Here is a 25,710-nt window from a genome sequence, read left to right as displayed (position 1 = left end):
TCTACTAAAAATACAAAAATTAGCCGGGTATGGAGGCGGGCATCCCAGCTACTCAGGAGACTGAGGCCGAGAATTGTTTGAACCCAGGAGGCGGAGTTTGCAGTAAGCTGTGATCACGCCACTGCACTCCAGCCTGGGCGACAGAGTGAGATTCCATCTCAAAAAAAAAAAAAAAGTTTTAAAAAGCCAGGCATGGTGTTGCACACCTATAGTCCCAGCAACTAGAGAGGGTGAGGTGGGAAGATTGAGTTTGAGTTTGCGTTTGAGGTGGGAAGACTGAGCCCATGAGTTTGAGGCTGCAGTGAGCCATGATTGAGCCACTACACTCCAGCCTAGGCAACAGGGCAAGACCCGATCTCTCAAAAAAAAATTTTTTTTTAATAAAAAAATTAAAGAGACCATGGTTTGTTCTTTTAAATTGAGTTATCATGTACCACCATGCCCTCCATGGGTGAGTGTGCTCACAGGTGTGCATTGTGCACACACCACACACATACATAGGCACACATACATAGGCACACACACACGTTGACCTTTCTTCAGCATCCTGCCGGCCACAGTGAACTGGGTGGAATCGTTGGCCGCTCCTCTGCCTCTCGTCTTCCAGGCCTCCTCTCTCACAGTGATGAGCTGCTTCCTTTCCTCAATCGTCATCTGGCTCTCTCGACTTTCTGTGACCCGCTGTTCATAAATGTACAGAACAGAAAACAGGAGAGAGAAATGACAGCGGTGTGGATCTCAGCCTGCAGCATTTCATGAGTGAAAAAAGCAGGTAGACAAAGAGGAGTAAGTATATTGTCCAAAGATGTTCAAAAATGTTCTATCTGAAATGGGCTCGGCTTCCTTACATCCAGGTTGGGTCGGAGATAACCACTGGCGATACTGAAACTTTAGATGAACACCTTTGTCCTGTGACTTACCGGTTTGGGGCACTGGAGCACCAAAAAAATCCTTTGCAAACACAAAGAGTTCAAAATAGATTGTTTTCATGCCCTGGACTCTACAGGGTTTTAAAGTTTCTCTGTCTTAACCCATCTAGTTAAACTCTGTTAACTGGGAGATTTTTATCCCTATATACTCACAAAGAACATGATTGATCTAGAAAACTTTATCCACATGAGCAAGCAAGGAACTTGCCCAGTTAGAAGGAGGGAGGCTGGTTAGGAATAAGGGGCAGGGGAAAGTTTGCTGGGACTCTGTTTGCTTTTTCCTGCAGTCACTGATGTTCTGCGGGCAGGTAGGCAACCAGGAGAGCCCACGGAAGTGGCTTTAAGCTGTGAGAGATCTGACGCTGAAGATGAACTATGCTGTAGACGTAACCTACATGCACGATAACATTCTACTGAAAATGCTTTCAACAGTTTCTGACTGGAAAGTCTCTGGAGATATCTGCTTCTTCCATTTCCAAGCCTTTGGTGATGCTCATTAGACTTGCAGTTGGGGATGTGGCAGGAGGGGAAGGGGAAGAAGCTACAGAGGACTCAGAGGGCATCAGGAAAGGAGAAGGGGCTCAGGACAGGCCTGGGATGGGGAGATGGGGCTGAGGAGGGAGGGAGAGGAGCAGGGATGAAGGCAGAGGACAGGGCTTACGCCACTGAGTGATGTGTACTGGGGAGAAGAGTGTAGGTGGTGGTCGCGGGTGATATCAGGGCAGGAGGTCCTCAAACGCTGGCCGGCAGAGTTTGCTTTCCCTCTGCCTTCAAGCCATCCCTCCCTGCACCACAAGACCCCTGACTATGGTGAGGCACAGGGCTGGGTGGAGAGCAGGGGAGAAGCACAGGGGCTATGGAGCTAATGCCAAGGAAGGAAGAGTGGAAAGGTGCCCCCTCTAGAGAAGAAGCCATGTCCCTGGCTGTCACCTGCAGGTCGCCTCTGGAAAGGGCTCTGGGGGCTGAAGATGGCCTCCTGGCTTTGGCTTCTCACTTTCCCCGTCTTTCAGACTGGAGGAAGGCCATTGCTGCTAGTGCATCTGCACTAGCGTCAAACTACATCTGAGCACTCCACACCTTCTTCTAGCAGGTCCCCCAGAAGGCTCCTAGGGCATCTGCTTTCAAACTGCTTCTGAGCACTACTCAACATCTTCTAGCAGGTCTCCCAGCTGGTCTGCCTTTCTAAGGCATTTTCCTTGGCATTTTCCATGAATCGTTGTGATCCTAAGGTCTCACGCTGACACAGGGGAGGACTCGGAGAGCCCCGAGTGAAGCCCACCCCGGAGATTCTCTTCCCCAATCCCTTTCCTCCTCACTATGGCAAACCACTTCCCTTAAGAGAGAGAACTTCCTGATTCAGGAGAGACAGGAAGAGAGTGGAGATGGGGACAGTTCACTTTTTTAACGCCCTGGAATGATGGGGGTTGACAGAGGAAAGGCACCTTCCCTTCATTTCCAGCAGCACAAAATCAGGTCTGCACTGGGAAGATTTGGTTTAAGCTATGAACGTGGGCTTCTCCACCATCTAAGTGACAAATCTTTCTTTCACAGGATTCTTTTATAAAACCCTCATAGCCAGAAGTGATTTTGAGGTCCCTGCCAATTTAAATTGGGTTAAAAACCTTTTCTTAAAGAGATATGACAACCAATGATCCTGGCTTGAATCCTAGATGGGGTGGGGGCTGCAAAGGGCATTATTGGAGGAAATTAACACAATTTAAGACAGATGTGGATCAGATAAATATTGTATCAACATTAACTTCCTCATGTTGATCACCATATTGTAGTTATGGCAGAAAATATCTTTGACTTTAGGAAATACACACTCAAATCTTGAATGGTAGAGGAGCACAATGTTTCCAAACTACTGGCATATGGTTGGGGTGGGAAAAATGAGATGGGGGAAGAGAAGGCAAGAAAGTGGGATGAGGGCCGGGCGCGGTGGCTCAAGCCTGTAATCCCAGCACTTTGGGAGGCCAAGACGGGCGGATCATGAGGTCAGGAGATCGAGACCATCCTGGCTAACGCGGTGAAACCCCATCTCTACTAAAAAAAATACAAAAAAAAAACTAGCCGTGCGAGGTGGCGGGCGCCTGTAGTCCCAGCTACTCGGGAGGCTGAGGCAGGAGAATGGCGCAAACCCAGGAGGCGGAGCTTGCAGTGAGCTGAGATCCGGCCACTGCACTCCAGTCTGGGCGACAGAGCGAGACTCCATCTCAAAAAAAAAAAAAAAAAAAAAGAAAGAAAGTGGGATGAGGAGTGGAGAGAGGAAGGGAGGGAGAGTGAAGGAAGGGGCCAATGTCAACGATGAGTGGTTCTGGTGGAGGGTATGAAAGTGCTCTGTCTAGAATGGAAATGTTTCTATAAGTTTAACATTTTATCACAATTAAGATTTACTAATTTTTTTGAAAAAATCCTAACTTTTCTGCTCATGATTGGCGAGAAACCCCTAATTCCAAGTAACTCTCTGAATCATGTATCCTTTTTAAATAAACGATGAGGTTCACTTGCCCAAAAGACCTCATCAAAATTCAACAAAGAGAATATGTTTTCTTTGAAAATGAAGTTTCAGGAGTGAATTTTAATCAAACCAAGATGACACTTGGCTTCAAATATTTCCAAGAAACATACCAAGTGCCAAGAAAGTTGGCGTCTCCAAAGGTCCAGCCATCATGATGGTGATTCACTATTCACTTAGTCAACTCTGTGGTGAATTCTCTGAGGCATCTTGACAGTCCAGGGTGGGGTAGTGGGTGTGGATGGTGACTCAGAAAGATGGTAGCCTTGAGTCAACAATTTTGTTTTTCAAAGCACTGGGATTCCCCCAGAGCCCTTCATGTACATGATGGATATGAACCCTGGGCCGATATGACCATTTTAAAATTGAAAGCTTCAATTTCTTTGCCAGATGTAGGTCAAGAAGAAATAATTTTCACTCTCTGCTAAATGATAGTATTAAACATAAACATTTTTGTTTCTCTAAACATTTCTACTTAACATTGCTACTTAGTAGGGTTGGCTTACAGCTCCCCAATTCCTGCTGTCTGACTTTACATGGCTCTATAAAGAGGTAAATAATATAGGTTGTTTATACTCCAAAGAATTTAATAAAAATTCTTTGCTCTTCTATTTTAGAACTCAAAATGTGAAAACAAAGAAGATGGATATCTTTGTCCATTTGCTTTTTTTAGCTTCTTCATTATTGTCTTGTTTTTTTCCTTCTAATTTTTTCTTTCCTTGTTTAGAGAAGGACATATGTACAGTAATAAGTACTGTATCATTTCCCAGGTTTAGCTGATACACGTTGAGTGTTGACTGGAATAGTAAGAGAATAGGCGAAGAATCTGAACAGAAATCTCTACCCCATCTGTCCTTTATCCTTTCAAAGATAGATCCCATGAATGTGGTGGGAGAGGCAGAGAGAGAGGGTGGAGGAGAAAATGAGTATTTGTGTATGTGTATGCACGTGTGTGTGTGTGTGTAGAAGGTAGTGAAACAGGTAGAAAGGACCGTCTTCTTTCAAAGATGGTCAGAGACTTGGTAGGTCACAGCTAGAAACTATGCAAAGACTGAATTAACATGAATGCTTTTAGGTTGTGTGATGTTGCTGATGGGTTTGCTTCTCTCTTTATACATCGACTGAGAAATCATAGCAAATCTCCCTTAATGTTTCTCACACAGGGATGTGATCCAACAAGAGAGGGTAGAACTAAGACGTATTATAAGGATTAGGATAGATTTCAGGGTAAAACTCCACAACCGGAGAGCTTCATGGGAAGAAAATACTATGATCTGGTTTTTAAATTTTTATCTTATTCACATCTAGTTAAACTAAACTGTAAAGGAAGAAATTATAAGAGCACTTATTAAGCAATAGAAAAATGGTCAATGTAATAAAGTTGTACTTTTCAGTTTTCAAAAACGCTAGCATCATTTCGATGTCTACACACTGTGAAAGAAATTTAGCTTTGCACCTTCCTTAAGAGAAATTTCAGTCCCTCATCATTGCATACAGCCTCAAGTAGCCTGAACAAAAGATGAAGATCACGGGTCTAGGCTCAGATCTCGAAGTAACTGCTTTCCAGTCCTGTCACCATCTACCAGCTCCTAAGATGAAAAGAAGGGAATAAAGTGAAATCTTATTCTGGTACAGTCCTGAGGCATGTGAGAAAGAAGAGAATTCAGGCTGAAGCCTGACACAGAGACAAACAGTCCATTTAGACAGAGCCTGTGTGCTGTGTAAATGCTCTGTTTTCTTCTCTGAACCTTTGTATTGTTAAATATTAAGACACCAGTATTGCTGGAGGGAAGAAAAGGAGTGACTTGACCTCTGAGAACACAGATGAGCTAGTGCTACATACTTGGTATGTAAAATAGTTACATTCGGCTGGGAAAAACTGGTCAGAAGAAAAATATAGAATTTTTTGAAATTTTAATTTTGAAGTGATGAAACATAAATGTATTTGGCAAATGTTATTTTCCCTTAAACTTAACAATATATGGAGATACATTCCATGTTCGTGGATAAGAAGACTCAATTTTGTCAAGATGTCAGTTTTTCCCAACTCGATCTATAAATGCAATGCAATTCCAAAGTCCCTGCAAAGTATTTTGAACATATTGACAAACTGATCATAAAGTTTACGTGGAGAGTCAAAAGAGCCAGAATAGCCAACACAACACTGAAGGGGAAGAAAAAAGTTGGAGGGGCCGGGCGCAGTGACTCACGCCTGTAATCCCAGTACTTTGGGAGGCCGAGGCGGGTGGGTCATGAGGTCGGGAGATCGAGACCATCGTGGCTAACACGGTGAAACCCCGTCTCTATTAAAAATACAAAAAAATTAGCCGGGCGTGGTGGCGGGAGCCTGTAATCCCAGCTACTCGGGAGGCTGAGGCAGGAGAATGGCGTGAACCCGGGAGGCGGAGCTTGAGGTGAGCTGAGATCGTGCCATGGCACTCCAGCCTGGGAGACAGTGCGAGACTCCACATCAAAAAAAAAAAAAAAACAGTTGGAGGACCAACACCAGTCAACTTCAAGACTTACTATAAAGCCTCAGTAATCAAGACTGTGTGGTACTAGTAAAAGGATAGACAAATAGATCAATGAAATAGAGTGCTCAATAATCGATTCATGTAATATAGTCGACTGATCTTTGACAAGGAGCAAAAGCAATAGAATGAAGAAAAGATACTATTTTCAACAAATGAGTGCTGGAATAACTAGACATCCACATGTGAAAAAAAAAATCTAGATACAAATCTTCCACCATTCACAAAAATTAACTCAAACTGGATCACAAAGACCTAACTGTAAAATTCAAAACTGTAACACTCCTAGAAGATAACATAGGAGAATATTTATATTATTTTGGGTTTGATGATTAGTTTTTAGATGTAACACCAAAGGCAATATCTTAGAAAGAAATAACTAACAAGCTGGACTTCACTGAAATTAAAAACTTCTGTAAAAGACACTGTTAAAAGAATGAGAAGACAAACTACGAATGGGAGAAAATATTTGCAAAAGACATGTCTGACAAAGGACTGTTACCCAAAATATTTAAGTAACTCTTAAAACTCAACCACGGGGCCGGGGGCGGTGGCTCAAGCCTGTAATCCCAGCACTTTGGGAGGCCGAGACGGGCGGATCACTGGAGATTGAGACCATCCTGGCTAACACGGTGAAACCCTGTCTCTACTAAAAAATACAAAAAAATTGCCAGGCGAGGTGGTGGGTGCCTGTAGTCCCAGCTACTCGGGAAGCTGAGGCAGGAGAATGGTGTGAACCCGAGAGGTGGAGCTTGCAGTGAGCTGAGATCTGGCCACTGCACTCCAGCCTGGGCGGCAGAGCCAGACTCCGTCTCAAAAAAAAAAACAAAAGCAAAAACAAAAACTCAACCATGGGAGAACAACCAGATTAACAAATAGGAAAAACATCTAAATAGATACCTCACCAAAGAAGATATATAGATAGAAAATAAGCATATGGAAATATGCTGAATATCTAATTTGCAAATCCCATTATTAGGGATTTGCAAATTAAAACAACGTGACACTATTACACATCAATTAGGATGGCAAAAACCCAAGCACTGACAACACTAGATGCTGACAAGGATATGAAGCAACAGGAACTCTCATTCATTGCTGATGGAAATGCAAAATGGTGCAGCCACTTTGGAAGACAGTTTGGAGGTTTCTCACAGAACTCACATACTCTTACCATGTGATAAAGCAAATCATGCTCCTTGATACTCAAATGAGTTGAAAACTTATGTCCAAACAAAAGCCTGCACATGGATGTTTATATCACTTTGTTTATAATTGCCGATTGTTTATACAGCGAGAGGACAGAGACACTGCGAGAGAGGGGACAGAGGCCCTGAGAGGGAGGGGACAGAGGCCCTAGAGGGAGGGGACAGAGGCCCTAGAGGGAGGGGACAGAGGCCCTAGAGGGAGGGGAAAGAGGCCCTAGAGGGAGGGGAAAGAGGCCCTAGAGGGAAGTGACGGGGCAAAGCCCTGCAGAGAGGAGATGGGAGCCTGGCATTCCTGGAAAAGCGGAGCTGTTTTGACACCAAGGACATTCCATGGGGAAATAAAAAAACAACTGTTCACATTTCTCATGTTATTCACCTACAGAGTGGCTCAGCCAGGCCGGGTCTCCCCTCCAGGGTGGGGTTCAGAGTGAGTACAGCTAGGATGGAGGGAAGGGACAGGGGGTCCGTGGTCTCTAGTTTTAATAGGGCCATTGGAACCTGCTCCTTCTGGTTCTTTATTAGGGTCACTGGAGGGACCTCCCCTCGCTGAGTCTTCCTCCCTGTCCCTCCACACCCCAAACCACCTCCACCATATCCTCCTCCTCTAGGAACTGAGCAGGACAACATCCCCACTGGGCCGGAGCGAAAAACACGGCCACCTCTCCTGGGCTCCTGACTCAGGATCCAAGCGTGGAGGCTGAAAGGGGACACTCTTCCCTTAAACCAGTTTCATGACTGAGGGGAATTAATGCCACCAAGTCCACCTGAAAATCTGAGCCAAGGATCAGTGTGTGTGTGACTGACCCTAAATACATGAAGAACCAATTAAACACACACCTGTGCACACATTTACAGACACAGACACACTCTCATAGACACACACACACTCATACACACACTCTCATAGATACACACTCAGCACACATATTCATAGATACACACACAATCTCATGGACACACACACACTCTCACAGACACAGACACACTCTCTCACAGATACACACTCAGAAACACACTCATAGATACACACACACTTTCATAGACACACACACTCATACAGACACTCTCATAGATACACTCTCACAAACACACACTATCAATGATACACACACAGACATTCTCTTATAGATGCACGCACATTCTCATGGACACACACACAATAGTACTGAAACACACACATCCCCCTCTTTCACAGTGAAATGTAGCAAAGAAATTATTCCCCAAATTAAACAGAAGTTCTTCCCCTGCTGCTCAGAAATTGCAGTGAGGCTTAACATGAGTGGCTTTTCCCCACCCAATTAATCGACACAAAAGACAGGTATTTATGGGCAGCAGGAATAGCAGGAGAATAAGTAGAAGCATATACAGGTTCCTACAGAGCAAAGCAAGAGGATTTAAGGTGAAAAGAGAGGATATATCAGAGCAGGGCCAGGCAGGGACATGGGGGAGGGAGAGACAAAACAATGATTTTTTCTAACAGACTGTTAATTGACTCATTGCAATTTCAGTTCTCTTTTCAAGAGAGTCCTCCCTTGAATGCTGATGCTAAAATAAATCCACACAAGCGCGGTAAATATACCTGAGTCAGCTTTGTGCAGTAATTAAATGAGTTAATTTATAGAAGATTGTTAGTTACAGAGAGAGGAACCATCACTTTGATTGACAGTTTTAACATTTAACAGAAAATATCTTCTTAAAAGTATTTTCATTACATGATTTAAAAAATAGTTTAAGGGCATGGGCTCAGCTCTCCACTCCGGGCAAAGGCTGCATCTGGTCTGGAGATAAGAAAAGCACCAGGGAGGGTGCACAAAGGAACCACCCAGGATCAGAAGTGTACACCCACGTGAGGTGTAATACTGGCCACCATCTAGAGGACACCTGTGTTAGAGTCAGGCTTACCCAAAGCAGATTAGAAATGGCAATATCATCCGCAACTCCTCCTTCTTCCTACAGGTTAAAACAAACAGGGAACATTGCAGAGTATTGGAAGAGAAGAGCCTCATCAGGGTGTCGCAATCGCCTTCGAGTATTTCGTGCCTGGGTTCAAACAGCAGCATGCACGTGCTCACACAATGCAGTGATGTGAACCTCAGGCCAACTCATTCCCTGACTGTAGAATGAGCATCTGGAGTTTAGAGGGCGTTCCACCAGCCTTTCTCTCCCTCCCATCCTCGCACTTTAAAGTGACTTTTAAATTCTCCTGAATTGCGATCTGGAATTTCAATGGCAGCAGACACAGAGAATATAAATGTGCCAGATTCAGTTTTCTTGAAATTTCAGGCACTTGTTCTGGGGCTGTCATAGATCTGAGCTGGGTGCACTGACCTCACAGCTACTGAAACACAGTAGGATATCCAGTTCCCATCTGGAATTCAGAAACAGACACAGGGTTTTAATGGCCAAGTCTATGAAGGGTTTTTGCTTCTTGGAAAAGGTCTGATTTGCTGGATGACTATCTTCACAAAAGATGGGGGGTCACCATGTATGTCTTAATGCCGGATAAGCTGAAATGGGGTTGGAATTGAAAATAACTATTTGGTGAAAATAAATACATAACCCAAAGTTAGTTGTAACAGAGACTCCTGCCAAACCACTTCTTTGAGACTTTGCTTCATTTCGTTTTTCTCTCTCTGGTGAAATGAGTTTCCCTTCCCTCCCCTTCTCTCCCTTCCTTTCTTTTCTTCTCGCTTTGTTGCCCAGGCTGGAGTGCACTGGTGTGATCATGGCTCACTGCACCCTCAACCTCCCAGACTCAAGCAATCCTCCCACTTCAGCCTCCCAAGTAGCTGGGATGACAGGTGTGCACCACCACACCTGGAAACTTTTTGCATTTTTTGGTACAGACCAGGTTTCACCATGTTGCCCAGGCTAGTCTCAAACTCCTGGGCTCAAGCAGTCCTCCCACCTTGGCTTCCCACAGTACTGGGATTACAGCGTGAGCCACTGCACCCAGCCCCAATATAAACCTTAACATAAAAGACCCAAAATGGGCCGGGCACAGTGGCTCACGCCTGTAATCTCAGCACTTTGGGAGGTCAAGGCGGGTGGATCATGAGGTCAGGAGATTGAGACCATTCTGGTCAACATGGTGAAACCCTGTCTCTACTAAAAATAAAAATAAAAAATTAGCCGAGCATGGTAGCAGGCCCCTGTAGTCCCAGGTACTCAGGAGGCTGAGACAGGAGAGGGAGGTGGATGTTGCAGTGAGCCGAGGCTGCACCACTGCACACCAGCCTGGGAGACAGAGCGAGACTCCACCTCAAAAAAAAAAAAAAGACCAAAAATGAGATGCTGGCTAGAGCACCTCAAATATGTTTTCTTTTTGGACCAATCCATTGACAGAGACAAAACAGTTATAGATTTTTCATGGCATCCTTTAGTATATTTTTAAATGTGACTCTGGAAAATTTCAAAATCACCTATGTGGCACACATTATATATTTTTATAGGACAGTGCTGACTTCCATGCTGCATGTATTTTCATAGGAACAATGGAAGGAACTTCTAGAGTCCCATTTCTTTCCTGCCTCTTCTACATTTCCACAGACTGCACACTCACAGCAGCAGGCTCTCAGCATATAAAAGGAACGCAGGAACTGTGAAGGGCATGATGAAGGGCGTAACTGTAACACTGGCTCCTTTCTGCCCTTGGTGCTAAAGATGGAAGGTTCCGGCACCTGCTCTCCTGGGTACCTCTCCATCAGCAAGGCTAGAGCTACTCCGTGCAGCAAGCGCCCCTGTTCAGGCCCCACGTGTCATGACTGTCTGTCCTTCTCCAAGGCAGCATTCAGACACCCCACAAGCACTGGGCATGTCAAGCCTCTTCAGCTATTGGGGGACTCCCTTAAGACAGACCAGGTTTAAGGCGCCTCACCCACCGCATTTGAGCACAGCCAGGGGGTGACTGAAAACAGTGCCAGCCGTTGGGAAGGAATGAGAAACACCTGCCCTCAACAGAACCTGAGATTGCCCAATGTGGGCTACAAGGGCCTAAGACAGATCGGCTTATTTTAACTTCAAAGAGCTTATTGCCTCCAGCCAAAGGGAAGCAGGCCACTGAGGAAGAGTGGGAGAGTTCACCGCTGCTGCAGGAACAGCAGCCTCCACGCGCCCAGAGGCGGCATTTCCCATTCTAGCCTCATCCTGCTTGGAAGCCCCGGGGCTTCAGGTCACTGGGTTTTCTACCCCAAGGGCAACTGCAGCCAACTGGCCTCTCTTGCCTTCTAAAAACCTTAGCCAGCCTCCGGCAGGTTCGGATCTCATCCTCCACTCAAAGCCTTCTGGCTTCCACACCTAAGGTGATCCTCCGTTCTTCTACGTTCTTCTATGGGGGTAACGCACCTATTTCACTATTCACCGGGAACCTCTCCTGCTTTGTGCTTTTTGGCTTCATTTAAATTTCCACCGGCTCTCTGGGACTCCCAGTTCCTGATGGGTCAGGGAGTCTCTGCACCTTCCAAAATGATGGACAAGGGGCCAGGCGCTGCTTGGTGCCAGGACATAGTAGTTGGCAGGTTTGCTAATGAGGAATGTGTTAAAGTTGTTTTTGGAGCAATGATTTCAAGATTCTTTTAAATAAAGTTTGTGGGTAGTGGGGATACAATATTTGACAGATGAATTTTCTTTCACTTCAGGATCTCATTTTTGAAACCTGAATTTGACACGGTGTATGAAAAATATGTGCATGTTGGTATACTTTCTAAACATCTAGTTATATTTGAGAATTTACGAAAGGCCGAGGGTTAAATTCTTTAGTTATATTATCTTTAACACCACATATGTCTCAAAGAAGAGAATTCAAATTGCCATTCCAGTGTAACCTAAGAAGACACAGAAGTATCGGATGAAATAGTGTCAGAGCTCCTGACTCACCCTTCTATGGGCACATCTCATATTTATGTAAGTTTCTTAATGCATGAAAGTCACACTCATCATCTCTCCCTTCCACAGATGCTTAACTCATTTTAGAGCTAGAAGGGGCCTGGGGATCATCTGGTTGAAAGTATTCTCTTTCTTTTCTGCTTGAAGACTTCTGATCCTAGAAAGTGACCAGGGAGTGCGTCACTGGTGCATCATTTCGCCTCCAGCCAGAAGGTGCATTTGCAATTGCAGGGCCAGCCAGCAAATCAGTCACCATCAGGTTTGAAAGTGTGCACTACCTGGTCAAAAGTTGGTCATCATCACATCTGTAATTTAACAATCCATCAATACTTTCGCATATGAAATGCTTGCTAGTATTGATCACCATGCATTACCTAATTTTGTTTCAACTTGTAACATATATTACTGTACATTATCAATAAAAGGCATAGTCACTGACGAAACACGCTTAAATGATGAACTAAATACTCATAAACCACAATTAAGTCCTTACTTTTTATACTTAGGTTTAAAATATCTACGTAGGAAAATCAAGTCCATATTTTATATGCAACTTAAAGATGTTCAATTTTTTTTCATTATAAAGGCTTTAATAACATTCTAAAGCCAGACTTCATTTAAGAAGGTTTTTAAACTGAAGAAAAAGTACACACTTTAAAATTCAGTCACTTGTTTCTGACACAGTGTGCGTGTGTTGCTGATCCCAGTTCTAAAACATCTCCAGGCACAGCCTTTCACCCAATTTTAGCTGCTCTGTGACAGGCTCTCAACGTGTACCCTAAGGGCAAAAAGGCACAAATGCTTCACAGAGAAGGAATTAGGTGGCACATGCTTGTCTCTTTGATGCACTTCCAAGTTCGTCTGAAGGCTTTTCCTAACACGAGGAACGTTACCTTCTTGATGAGGGACTGCCCTGCTTCCTGAGTGTGCAGGCTGCTGGCCGGAGCCTTGCCGCCCTCCTGCCTCCTGCTGAGTCTGTTTCTCCCATCTTCCTCTCCGCTTTTCTTCAACAGTGCCAATCTAGGAGAAGAACATGCCAGCCACAAAGAGTTCAGCACCAAACTCTTCCTTGTGATGGAACCATAATCTAGGTAAGTGAGAATGCTTTGGCCAAGACACAACCACAGCCACCTCATTTTAACATTTTGAATTTCATTTATTCTGAAAATAGCATGTCTGGAAAAATAATAAAGTCCCTTTTCTAAGATGGCCCCGAAGATTTTACAGTTGATTGAAACACAGAGCCGAAATGTGACTTGCTAGATAAAAGATGCACCGTCATCCCAGCCAAGGAACGTTTTCCCTTGCCCTTGGGCTGAGATCAAGAGAACCGTCCTCAGAGAAAAAATGTCTTCTAGTGACGCCTTCTGTTCACTTGGTGAAATAACATGAAAGGACTAAAGCTGTATCTTAGTTCCTACTTGCAGAAAATAATGCAGACGTGGGCTTAAAAACCTAAAGCTATGAGGCACTTACAGTCTCCTAATATCATCCCTTTCAATTAGAGGTAAAATTTGATGTGTTTATGACTGCTTCTCCTCAGGTATTCTAAGCCCTGTTCTTTTCCTACAAACGAATTTGGTCTTTCTAATCAGTCTTCTTTAAACAGAAACTATTTTCTACCAACCCATTTTTAAAAAATTATCACTTCAACTTTCCTCACAGGAAAGGCATATACAAAAAAAGAATCTAACTAACTGAGGTTGTTACCTAACCCCCTTTAGTTCAACAATGGCATGGCTAGGAATTTGCTTGAATATTAGAATCTTGAGAGGTTATTTTTCACAAACATGAGGCTGTTTCAGCTAACTGTATTGCCATGAATGAAGAAATCTTAGGCACTTGCACTGGACAAACAAACACGGGAAAGATAAAAGGTAAAAAAAAGATGATGATCATTAAACTCATTTGAGCTGCTGTTCAAACAATTTAAAGAGTAGGGAAAAAACCAAATAACTAGATCCCTTCCCCTCTGTGCTGGACCTGATGGGCCAGGTCTTCTCAATATCACTAATGCATAATCCATAAATGTTGTATTTTTTATTTTTATAAATTTGTTTTAGAGATGGGGTCTTACTTTGTCACCAAGGCTGGAGTGCAGTGGCATAATCATGGCTCAGCGCAGCCTCGAATTCCTGGGCTCACGTGACTCTCCCATCTCGGCCTCCATAGTGGCTAGGACGACAGGTGTGCATCACTACGCCTGGTTAATTTTTAAAATTTCCATTTGGTAGAGACAGGGTCTTGCTCTGTTGCCTAGGCTGGTTTCGAACTCCTGGCCTCAAGCGATCCACCCGCCTCAGCCTTCCAAACTGCTGGGATTACAGGCGTGAGACACCACGTCTAGACAACAGTGTATTTTAAAGCAGCACATCAGCTCTTGTCCCAATTTGGCCACTAACTCCCTTTGAGTACCTCAGCTCTCTCTCCCGTATCTGCCACATCAGGAACTGGACCAGATGATCTCTAAGGGTCTTTCTTGCAAGCTTCCCGATTCCCATTAAATATTTGTTTTGGAGATGGGATGAGATATATCCTATGACAAATGTTTTGTTAAGTTAAAAAGAAAACAAACTTTTTGTATTTAAGAATCCAGTGACGTCTACATATGTGTACACAATTACATCTATACTTGTCTATTCACTCAGTCAAATAATGGGAAGTAAGCTGTGAAGAAAGGAATTCCCCAAAGGAGGCAGGAGTTTTGAACTCTGGACCTGCCCCCTTCCTCAATCTCTTCCTTCTCCTCCCTTCCTTTCTGTTTTCCTCTTTCTCCTAAGTGGCAGCAGATACGATCTCACATGCCCGTTCTCTAGAACTGTGGTAAGGCTGCCTTACCAATCTCATGCAGATCCCTTTGGTCAAGGTCTCATTTAGTCCTAACTCCTATAATTCTCAAAGGTTGAACAACACCCTGCACGCTACAAGAGCTAGTTCGTGGGCTTGGACACAAAGTCCAAATTCCTTCAAGAGTTTTAATCCGCATCATTTCATACTATATAATGACTATGATTCATCTTTTCTCCAATTATTTTGAATGAGTCAGTTTTATTCTAATAAAATAATCTCACAAAATGAAATCATTAAAAGAAATTGGTATTTGCATGCTGTGCTTGAGCTTTCAAAGCATCAATAAACGAGACTTTCAAAAAGTAAGCATGCCAGCACTTTAATACCCAAATGAGAAGGAAGAAGTCCTTCTAGTTCATCATCTCGTGGAGCCAGGCACTCATCTCACTGATATTCTCCTTGCAAACTGGCCCCAGAACCAGCTTCCCTCACTTCACCTTCGACTCAGGCCAGCAGCTACTCCTCTTGACCATCCACCTTGTTAATCAGGTTGGATCCAAATGATGAATTTAAAAACAATCCAATTCATCTTCCTGAGTTTATTAGAAGTCATGAGCTCTGGTCTTTGAAGACCTTCTGAAAAAGAAGCTCTCAAAAGTCTAGGGCAAGGACACCAGCACCTGTGTCATAGGACGGTTTCCCTGGTGGTTGCTTTGTGGCATCTAAAACTGACTTGGAAAAACATAAGCTGTGGCATCTGAGATCACCGCCTCATCCACTTTATACTCTGCGATCTGCACGGTGACCCGAGACACAGGGAACTGTTATCCCCATTCCCACGGACGAGGAACATGGGAACATCCGGGTCAAGAATTCCATTGGCTGAGGTCACACTCGATGTTAGTGGGCAGAGAGACGTGACTGCAACCCTTGCCTGCCTGTGCTTGTTTCACTGCGGTAGAACATTAGCTGACCAGACACATTTTTGTCACACCGTTTTAGGAATGGCATAGGATTCTTACAAGGTTTTTCCTTTCTTATAAGGTTTCTTATAAGGTTTCTCCCACCATGGGAAGGTCTCCAAAGAATTTCTCCATTCCAAAACCCTAAAGTTTTGCTTCTACATGTGCTGACAGAGTTACCTTTAGGGTCTTCCGAAGACTATAGAGTAACCAGAATAACCTGGAAGAAACTGTGCTTCCATGGAGCCCCCATGACACTTGGAGCCAGCCCTCGCCTCCAGCCTATGGAGCACATGATGAATAACTCGTAAATAACACGCACTAAAACTTGAGTGGGTTCTTCCTGTCCCTTTTGATTTCCTCACTGGTGTCCACCATGCTGAGGAGGGAGGGAGATCTTCCCAAATGTGTTCCTTCCTCCTGTGAGCTCACAGCCCTCCAGCTCACCGCAGACTTCCAGGCTCTGAGAGGGTCGAGGAGTCGACGTCTGGGTCTACACAGGACATAAATTCCTGCTGGTGCAATTCAAACAACTGTCAGCGCTTCTGACAACTGCCAAGCTGAAGTGCTGTTTGCAGGACTGTGATGCCGGGAGCCTGGGCAGCAGCTTGGTCTGGGGCTGTGTAAATCCAGGGAGTGGAACAACACTGGCCCGCTCACCCAACGCCTGGTCCAGGGCCACCATGACAGGTGCCTGCCAGGCCACCCAGGGAAACGGTGCCTCTTCTTCCATACCTCACACTATTCCAGCAGGGAATGCTGGCCTGAGAGCCCTGCTTGGTGAGAACAAGGACTTCAGACTCAGAGCAGTCAGGGCTGGGTCAAACAGGAGACACGACAACCATGTGCCCCTAATATTAAATAAAGAGTGTTTTTTCTCTCTCTTTTTTAGAATTCTCCCTTCATTTTAGAGAATTATAGGCACCCCATAGATCTCACATAAGGCTGAACAGCATACATAAATACTTATATTAGATCTTGGTCTTGGCTGGTTCACAAGTTGGAGACACGAACGAACTAAAGTGTCTTTTAAGTGGGAGACAATCAAACATCAGAAAAGGAGGGCTGGGTGTGGTGGCTCACACCTGTAATCCCAGCACCTTGGGAGGCTGAGGTGGGAAGATCGCTTGAGGCCAGGAGGTGGAGACCAGCCCGGGCCACAGAGCAAAACCCTGTCTTTACAAAAAAATGAAAATAAGAAATCAGCTGAGTGTGGTGGTGCACGCCTGTAGTCCCAGCTACTTGGGAGGCTGAAGCAGGAGGACCATTTGAGTCCCAGGAGACTGAGGCTGCAGTGAGCTATGATCACACCACTGCACTCCAGTCTGGGTAACAGAACAAGATTCTGCCTAGAAAAAGAAGAGAAAAAAGAAAAGAAAGAGAGCAAAGGGGAACTGCATCTCTATTTTTATTCCTACATAAATCTGGGGCCCTGTAGTGGCTGAAATCTCCCAGCTACAAGGTAAGAACCGGGAGTTTGGAGACAGGGAGACAGCCTCTGGCTGGATGGGATGGGGAGGGGTGGATGGTTGGGGCGGGGACCGGCAGGCAGGAAACACAGGAGCCTCCAGCCGGCCCCTCTGGAGCAGAACTCCACAGAGGCGTGAGGTGGATTCTGCGACAGTTCAGGTAGTTCCACTAAGTCCTTACACGCCGCCAATTTCCCGAAGTGAAATAAAGGCTCTTTTATTATTTTCCAATATTTTTCTTCGCCAAATAAGAAAGCCCAGATGCCACTGTTTCTGACATGGTGCAGATCAGATTTCTAAAGGCCTAACGTACTCTGTAAGCAATAGCAAAGGTTTTATCCCTAAATAACTTAAGAATTATTTAATTCACAATGTTTCTCAAAGAAGTTCCCAAACAAGAATCATTGAAACACAAATAATTTAGACAGTTATAAAACAACAATTTTACCAATCCAGTGAGAAAAGTCTAGTGCATCCTATGTTTTACGCTGGTTATGGTTCAGATTTGACATTCACAATGTCAGAAAAGATGAAAACCGCAAAATAACTTTTTGGTAGATTTCCTTGAGCAGCAAACATTTTCTAAAAAAGGAGGGTGTGGAGGGTTTCCTTTAATTTCTTAATTTCTCCACTTTTTGTCTACAAATGGGGATAATATTGCTTTCTTCTGAAGGCTCTCTTCAACATCAGAGGAGGTATCACGTGCAAAATGCGGAAGGCAGTCTGTGATGCTGGGTAGCACTGAGCACGGAGCACTCAATATCGTCAGGCCCCGGACAGGGGAGAGACTGACACAACAAGGCTGAAGCAGACAGACCTGCCCTCTTTAGTGGGCACAGCCATTGATAAAAAACGATAAAGGAAATCTGTAAATTCCAGGCTCTATTTCTTAGACTCTGAAATGTGAATGTGGATGTGTAATTTGAATAAGCGATGTTAAGAGCATGTGCACTGAGAAAATTCATGAAGAAAGAGCGTGTGTCTTTCTAACACTGCTGTCTAGCTGGAATTTCTGTCCTCTTACCATATTCTCCTGGATAGAGTACACAGGGCTGGCTGTTCTAACATTAATCTGAGCACACTGCAGTTTTGCCGTGGACCAGGGGAGAGAGTTGGAGACATGGCTCCTAGGTCAGTTCTATTCACTACATGGCCCTGGAGGCTACTGGAGCTAAATCCCTCCTTTGGTAAAATGAGGCAGTCAGAGGTATGTAGAATAAAGTCTGGAAGTCCTATGATTTTATATACTTCTTCCTCAAGAAAGAAAAGTAAAGCCCAAATAAATGTAGGAATAGCATTCTTATTTTAAATAGTTTAAGCTTCATTATTTCATTTTCACAAAAGGGAGAGATTAAAGTCTCATTTAGGAAAAAGCTATCATAGATAAATTGTAAAAATATGTGGTTTAGGCTGGGTATGGTGGCTCACGCCTGTAATCACAGCACTTTGGGAGGCCGAGGTGGGTGGTCACCTGAGGTCAGGAGTTCCAGACCAGACTGGCCAACATGGTGAAACCCCGTCTCTACTAAAAATACAAAAATTAGCTGGGTATGGTGGCACATGCCTGTAATCCCAGCTACTTGGGAGGCTGAGGCAGGAGAATCACTTGAACCCAAGAGGCGGAGGTTGCAGTGAGCCGAGGTTGTGCCATTGCATTCCAGCCTGGGCAATAAGAGTGAAACTCCATCTCAAAAAATAAATAAATAAATAAATATAAATAAACTATGTAGTTTAGTTATTTCCAGCAAAGTACAAATAAAAGTACTGTCAAGGTAAGTGGGAAAAGATCACTGGCAATATATTTTGCATTAGTGTAATTTGTTACAAACATAGCTGCTAAATAAAGTGTCCCTTGTCCTTTCTTAAACATATTTTAACAAACTGAATAGCTGAATATCAATCAAGCGTTCCTTTCTATCATGATTCTGAACAGACTGGGCTCAGGGATCTCTTGGAGACCAGGATAAGTTATGGCTTCTGTTAGCCGGCAGGTGTGCGTGCTCACGCATTCAATTCTGAATGCACTTCCGGGCCATTCACAGAAACTTTACAGCCACCCTTGAAAGCCTCAGATGTCCACAAAGCCCAAGCTAAGAAGCTTCATCTTTCCAGTGTCTCAGTTTTAAAAATGAGAATTTTACAGTAAGATTAAAACTTTCAGAAAAACACAGATCAACTAGAATTTACCAAAAAACAGGCAAGTAAATCAGGAATTATTGCTTAGTGGGTAGACACAGGACTTCTTCATCAAAAGTCCTAAGTCCTGATGGACAGAATATTCCCAAAGATGGGAAGGCTCCTTTAAAAGCCTTTGAAAGAAGGGGGCATAATATTAGTATTTTCCACTGGGGAATACCCCAGGGATATTTTCTCATGTGTAAAGCATCAGAACTTGTGTATGAGTGACATTTATTGTTAATTTCCTTAAATGATTTCCCTTCTTCCTCACCAAACCAGTTATCAACACTTGGGTTTCTGGGATGAAACTCTCTTCGAGCCCCGTTTTCGTGGAAGAGAACTTCAAGCCTCAATAGGCCCAACTGCTTCCCTGACTGAAGACATCCTTTGCCTCACTGCACTGACCCCTCTGCCCCTTCCTTAGGCCCCTCAGCCTGCCAGGTCTAACTTTTCATGAATCTTAAGTAAGTAAAGGAGAAAGTCAATCAGATTTAACCATCTTATTAACTTGTCAGTTGAAAAAGATGGCATCTATTATTTTATAAATAATGTTCAAGAAGCTTGGCTTAAAACTAGAAAGAAGGGCCAGGCATGGTGGTGCACATCTGTAATCTCTATACTTTGGAAGGCGGAGGTGAGAGGCTTGCTTGAGGCCAGAAATTCGAGAACAACCTTGGCAACATAGTGAGACTCCCATCTCCAGGAAGAGTTTTTGTTGTTGTTGTTGTTGTTGTTGTTGTTGTTAATTAGCCAGGCATGATGGTGCACACCTATTGTCCCAGCTACTGTGGAGGCTGAGACAGGAGGACCACTTGAGCCCAGGAGTTCGAGGCTGCAGTGAGCTGTGATTATACCACTACACACCAGCCTGGGCAACAGAGGGACAGAGGGAGACCCTGTCTCTGAAAAAAGAAAGAAAGAAAAGAAAAGTCTTTTCTTTGTGGTTTGGTATAGTCTTAGGCAGTCTGAAATGTATCTAGAAAAATAACCATGGTCAGTGCCTAACAAAGCACGCAGACTTCTGTGTGGTGGCCGGTGTAAGGAAGGGTCGAGGCTGGCAGAACTGTGGGAAAAGGTGTTGGAAATGGTTCTCCTAATATGGAGTTGACATGACTTTTCTTCACCCAGTTTTCCTGTCACTATTCCATCATGTTTTTTTCCTACTAAAGACTTTTTCCTTTTTGTACAAATTGATGTGGTACATGAGAAATTTTGTTACACTTATGTAATGTGTAGAGACCCAGTCAGGGTATTCAGGCTGTGTCCATCACCTGAGTACAGTACATTTTTATTTAGTCACCCTATTCTGCTATCAAACTCTGAATTTATTTCCACTATTGTATCTTTTGGTGCTTAATTGAACTGTGGTTAAAAGTTCACAAGGAAAACATACCCCCAAGGTAATTTACTTCCAATTCTCTGTATCTGTCTCATTTAAATATATTCCTCTGCACCCTACATCATTATTTTGAAAGAAATTAGGCTACTGTGTTATTTGATGCTGAAATGCAATCTTTCAAGCTATTACCTGACATACAATTTCTAAACGCAGTTCAGAAAAGTCATCCATTTTACAATCTGTAAAGGAAACAAAACTTGGATTCTAAGCCCAAAGATGTATGTCTTGTATGTACATTTATCTTCACTCCCTCTACACATACTTCACACAAAGCCACAAGTGGTTTGTGGATTCGATATGAATCCTGTGTATTTAAAAGTGGAAGAGCCAAGATCTCAGCTCCTGTCACTAGATAGTCCAAGAACTTAATATTATAAAAGACATTGGGACAGTGGAAGCAAATAAATAAAGCAGAAATCTGTTTCTGTTTGTTTTCTCATCTGAGTCTGGAACCGGCCCTGTTATCATTACCGAACCAGGCTCACGAGCAAAGGCAGTTCACTCTCAAACACCTCAGCTTCCCCAAATTATTCCAAGACAACAGCCCAGCCCTGTTAGAAGCTGAATGTGTGATTTCATCTCTTTGCCCATCACCCAGATCGTTTTCTAAAGCAAGCTGTAAGCTCCTCCCCGAGAGAATTACTTTTCGCTCACCAAATCTCATTACCTTTCTTTAATAGACATGGTTTTGCTGGGTGAGTCAAGAAGGCCCTCCCCTGTCGGCGTTTTGATCTCTCCAGCAGCAAACATCGCACATGGATTCTTGCAGAGCTTCTCCTGTGGCTGTTCCGAAGAACCCTGGGGCTTCCAGGACACCGGGGCTGCGGTTTGAGCAACAGTTTTCCCAGCAGCTGTCCCCGTCTGCTCGGAAGTGGGCTCCCCAAACTCTGCCCCTGGGAAGGAAAAGAGCAGCATCAGCACTGAACTCTTCAGGCGAACGTTCTTCCAGCGATTCGCCCCCAGCAGCGCAGCTCTGGGAGTTCAAGCCGTGGGCACAAGGCAGGTGACCCAATCCACTGGGATTTATGCAAATACGCAGCACGCTACACTTCCCGGAGGGTTACCCACACGGCAAAATGCTTCGTGGCAATTGGTTTCTCTCCTGTATGCGAGACACAGAAAGTCAGCTTTAACCATTTACTCCTGAACGATTCTAATTCTCCAAAACAATACTTTTAACATTCAAATGTGCTATACTCACAAACCAAAACCCTTATTATAACTTACACTGTATTGTTTTATGCAAATCCGTAGATTATGTCTGTAGTTTAGAATATGGTTTTCAATCTAATTTTTTAAAGTATCAGTGTCCTTACAAAATCTATAGACACATCAAAGTAGATTTATTGAGCCTAAAAAGGAGATTTTAAAAAATGTATTTACTGCTTTGCTCCCATGGGTAGCTACTTCTTATTTTACACCATTCAAATATTTACTTAAAAATAAAACTGATTTGCAAAGAGTTCCTAGAGAGTGCAAGGATATACTTAGCTACAAATGCACCAAGAAACTGAGGAGCAACTGGAGGAGGAACTGCAGGCAGCTGATCTAACAGCAGGTCCATAGAACGGGGCACTGACATGGAGTCCTTTTGGGATGTCAGTAACCTAATGGGATGAACTTTTTTTTTCAGGAAGGATATCTATGTGTCCAATGCAAGCACATAAACAATTAAAAAAACAAAAAACAAAAAACTAGCCCTGTACAGTAGCTCACACCTGTGATCTGAGCACTTTGGGAGGCTGAGGCAGGAGGATTGCTTCAGCCCAGGAGTTTGAGACCAACCTGGACAACATGGTAAAACCCCATCTCTAAAAACAAATGCATAAATTAGCTGGGCATAGTGGTGTAGACTGTAGTCCCAGCTCCTCAGGAGGCTGAGGCGGGAGGATCACTTAAGCAGGGGAGGTTGGGGCTGCAGTGAACCATGATTGTGCCATTGCACTCCAGCCTGGGCAACAGAGCAAGACCTGTCACTAAAAAAATAAAGAATATAGGCCGGGCGCGGTGGCTCAAGCCTGTAATTCCAGCACTTTGGGAGGCCGAGACGGGCGGATCACGAGGTCAGGAGATCGAGACCATCCTGGCTAACACGGTGAAACCCAGTCTCTACTAAAAAATACAAAAAACTAGCCGGGCGAGGTGGTGGGCGCCTGTAGTCCCAGCTACTCGGGAGGCTGAGGCAGGAGAATGGCGTAAACCTGGGAGGCGGAGCTTGCAGTGAGCTGAGATTCGGCCACTGCACTCTAGCCCGGTCGACAGAGCAAGACTCCGTCTCAAAAAAAAAAAAAAATAAATAAATAAATAAATAAATAAATAAAGAATATAAATTCAAGGAAAGGAAATGGGGGCAGTAAAAAGTCTCCCCTCTGTTCTCCAACAGGACCTACAGGAGGGGCCACTAATGAGAGCCTCGTATCATTGTCAGAAGCGTACACTCATGCTGTGTGCATGAGGTGGCCACAACCAGCCAAAGACTAGGAAGAGAACAACAGGTGGGCCAGAGCCGGGAGGGCCTTAGCATGCCCAGAGGTGCATTAAGTAGGCTGGGGCCATGAGAGTCTCCCCAGCTAAGGCTTATGACTTTTTTTTTTTTTTTTTTTTGAGATGTGGTCTCATTATGTTACCCGGGCTGGTCTTAAACTCCTGGCCTCAAGTAATCCTCCTGCCTTGGCCTCCCAAGTAGCTGGGATTACTGCACCAGGGGTCATGATCTCTATTCAAGCATGTTAGTACAGCTTACCCTGAAAAGCAACCTCTTAGGGGTGATGCTCAGCTTGGCTCAATTATCCACCTTTTCTTCATCTGTAAAAAGTCACAAATTAAAAACTGGACATCATTAGAAAAGGTAAGTTTGGTCTCCAAAAAGTCTTTCAGGGCTGGCCTGGAAATCTTTGAGTACAAGAATAGGTGCACCAAAATAAGAATTGGTGGTAGTTTCCCTTTGCAGGGAGCCCATTCTTTCTGCTCAGTGAAAAGGTACTGATTTCCCTTGCAATTCAACCCAGCCAAACCAAAGCAAACTCTGTCCAGAGATTTCTACTCTAACATTTGTCTGATCGATATTTCATGAATATATTTTATGGAGGCATTTTCTTATAGTTTTAAATAGTAGCAGCAGCACAACAAGAAGAACCTGCTCCTTTGGTTTGAATTAGTTGTTTTTATACTGGTCACTGTATGATTCTCTAACTGCGCTCAGAAAGAAGGGAAACCTCATCTGAAAATTTTCAACTAGATTTTATTATATTCACAGAATGAAAACCTGCAGCAAAGGGAGACAAGATGCTCCATCATGTTATTCTCTCAAAAAGCCAAAAACCTTATTATTAAATCCAGTCTAGATGAGATAATAAAGACAAATGAAAAACAGGGAAACAGGTACTTGCCATCAATAGTTGGCATTTCTGAATGTGAAGTGCACCTAGGAAAGACATTAGCAAATAATAATAATACATTAGTAGGTGGGAGCAGAAGATCGAAACAAAACACCATACTGAAAGTAAAAATAAAAATACAATTAAATTCTTCTAAGAAATAACTTGGCCAGGCACAGTGGCTCACGCCTGTAATCCCAGCACTTTGGGAGGCCGAGGCGGGCGGATCACGAGGTCAGGAGATCCAGACCATCCTGGCTAACATGGTGAAACTCCATCTGTACTAAAAATACGAAAAAAAAAAAAAAAAATTACCTGGGCGTGGTGGCGGGCACCTGTAGTCCCAGCTACTCGGGAGGCTGAGGCAGAAGAATGGTGTGAACCCGGGAGGCAGAGCTTGCAGTGAGCCTAGATCATGCCACTGTGCTCCAGCCTGGGCTACAGAGGGGGATTCTGTCTCAAAAAAAAAAAAGAAAAGAAAAGAAAAGAAAAGAAATAACCTCCTGGTAGCAATTCCAGTTGTGAAAACACACATACAGTTGTGAAGTGACACTGGAGCGTGTGTGTACACAATCCCAGCTAAGTACACACCCTGTGGAGAGAGACCAGGCACAAGAACAACTTATTAAACACCACTGATGACAATTTTCTAGATAAATCTTACCATTTCTATGCAATAGTATATGACACTTTAGTATAAAACTCAAATACAACAAGTAGATGGACATTTATAAAACCAATATAAAATTCCTCAGTTATTTTCACTGTAAAATCTGGTGAATATGCAATCTGGAATCTAATTGAACAAGGGGGTAAAAAACATTAAAACCATTAAATGAAGAAAAATAATGTTTCTTACTTCTTATCTGAATGCAACGTAAAATTGTGTATGTATCATAATACCACTGTAAAGGCTAACATTCTTTAAAAAGACTTTTAAGTAAGCCAAATAAATAATGCTTATAGATTAGATGGAAGAATTATGGAATCGCCAACATCCTATATAAATAGCATCAAGGCCATCAGTGTGGTAAAACTCCCGTGTCATTGCCATGTTCCTGGACCAGGAAACCGCACATACGCGTGCCTACCTATCTGATTCCTTTCGTTCTTCTGAAGTTACAGGTTGGGTTGCAAATCTCTCGGAAGTTTTTCTACTTTCACCAGGAGAAAAATAGCGTCTTGGTTTCCGGGACCCTCTCTCCCGTTCCACACTGGTGGGCAAGCCAGGTCCTTCGGCCGACCTCTCCACCCGTGATTTGCTTTTAGAATCAAAGGGCAGAGAGTATAAGGAAGGCAAACGAAGACAGAGAAAGAGAAGACAGCAAAGGATTATGCATCTCTGTGAGTCAAGGCACAGACACCGCCAAACCCCTCTTCATGCCTCTACCATGCAGGTAAGGAAGGAGACATTCCAGAGACCCAATCCGCTAGTTCCCCATTAGTAGGCAGAAGCAGAGTGGTG

General features: G+C 43.8%; 1 protein-coding gene across 1 annotated transcript in view; it reads right to left on the bottom strand.

The window, feature by feature from the left end:
• Window positions 1–21,823, bottom strand: part of LOC102129023 (supervillin-like) — a 41,367-nt gene extending 19,544 nt beyond the window's left edge. The window contains 4 exon segments of the mRNA XM_065520476.2: window positions 526–681; window positions 9,089–9,136; window positions 12,964–13,090; window positions 21,536–21,823. Coding sequence (XP_065376548.1) covers window positions 526–681; window positions 9,089–9,136; window positions 12,964–13,090; window positions 21,536–21,783 — 579 coding nt within the window. The 5' untranslated portion in view covers window positions 21,784–21,823.
• Window positions 21,824–25,710: the final 3,887 nt, after the last annotated feature.

The sequence above is a fragment of the Macaca fascicularis genome, chromosome 9 (genome assembly GCF_037993035.2).
Source record: "Macaca fascicularis isolate 582-1 chromosome 9, T2T-MFA8v1.1".
NCBI classification, from domain to species: domain Eukaryota; kingdom Metazoa; phylum Chordata; class Mammalia; order Primates; family Cercopithecidae; genus Macaca; species Macaca fascicularis.
This window is presented reverse-complemented; position numbering and strand designations above follow the sequence as displayed.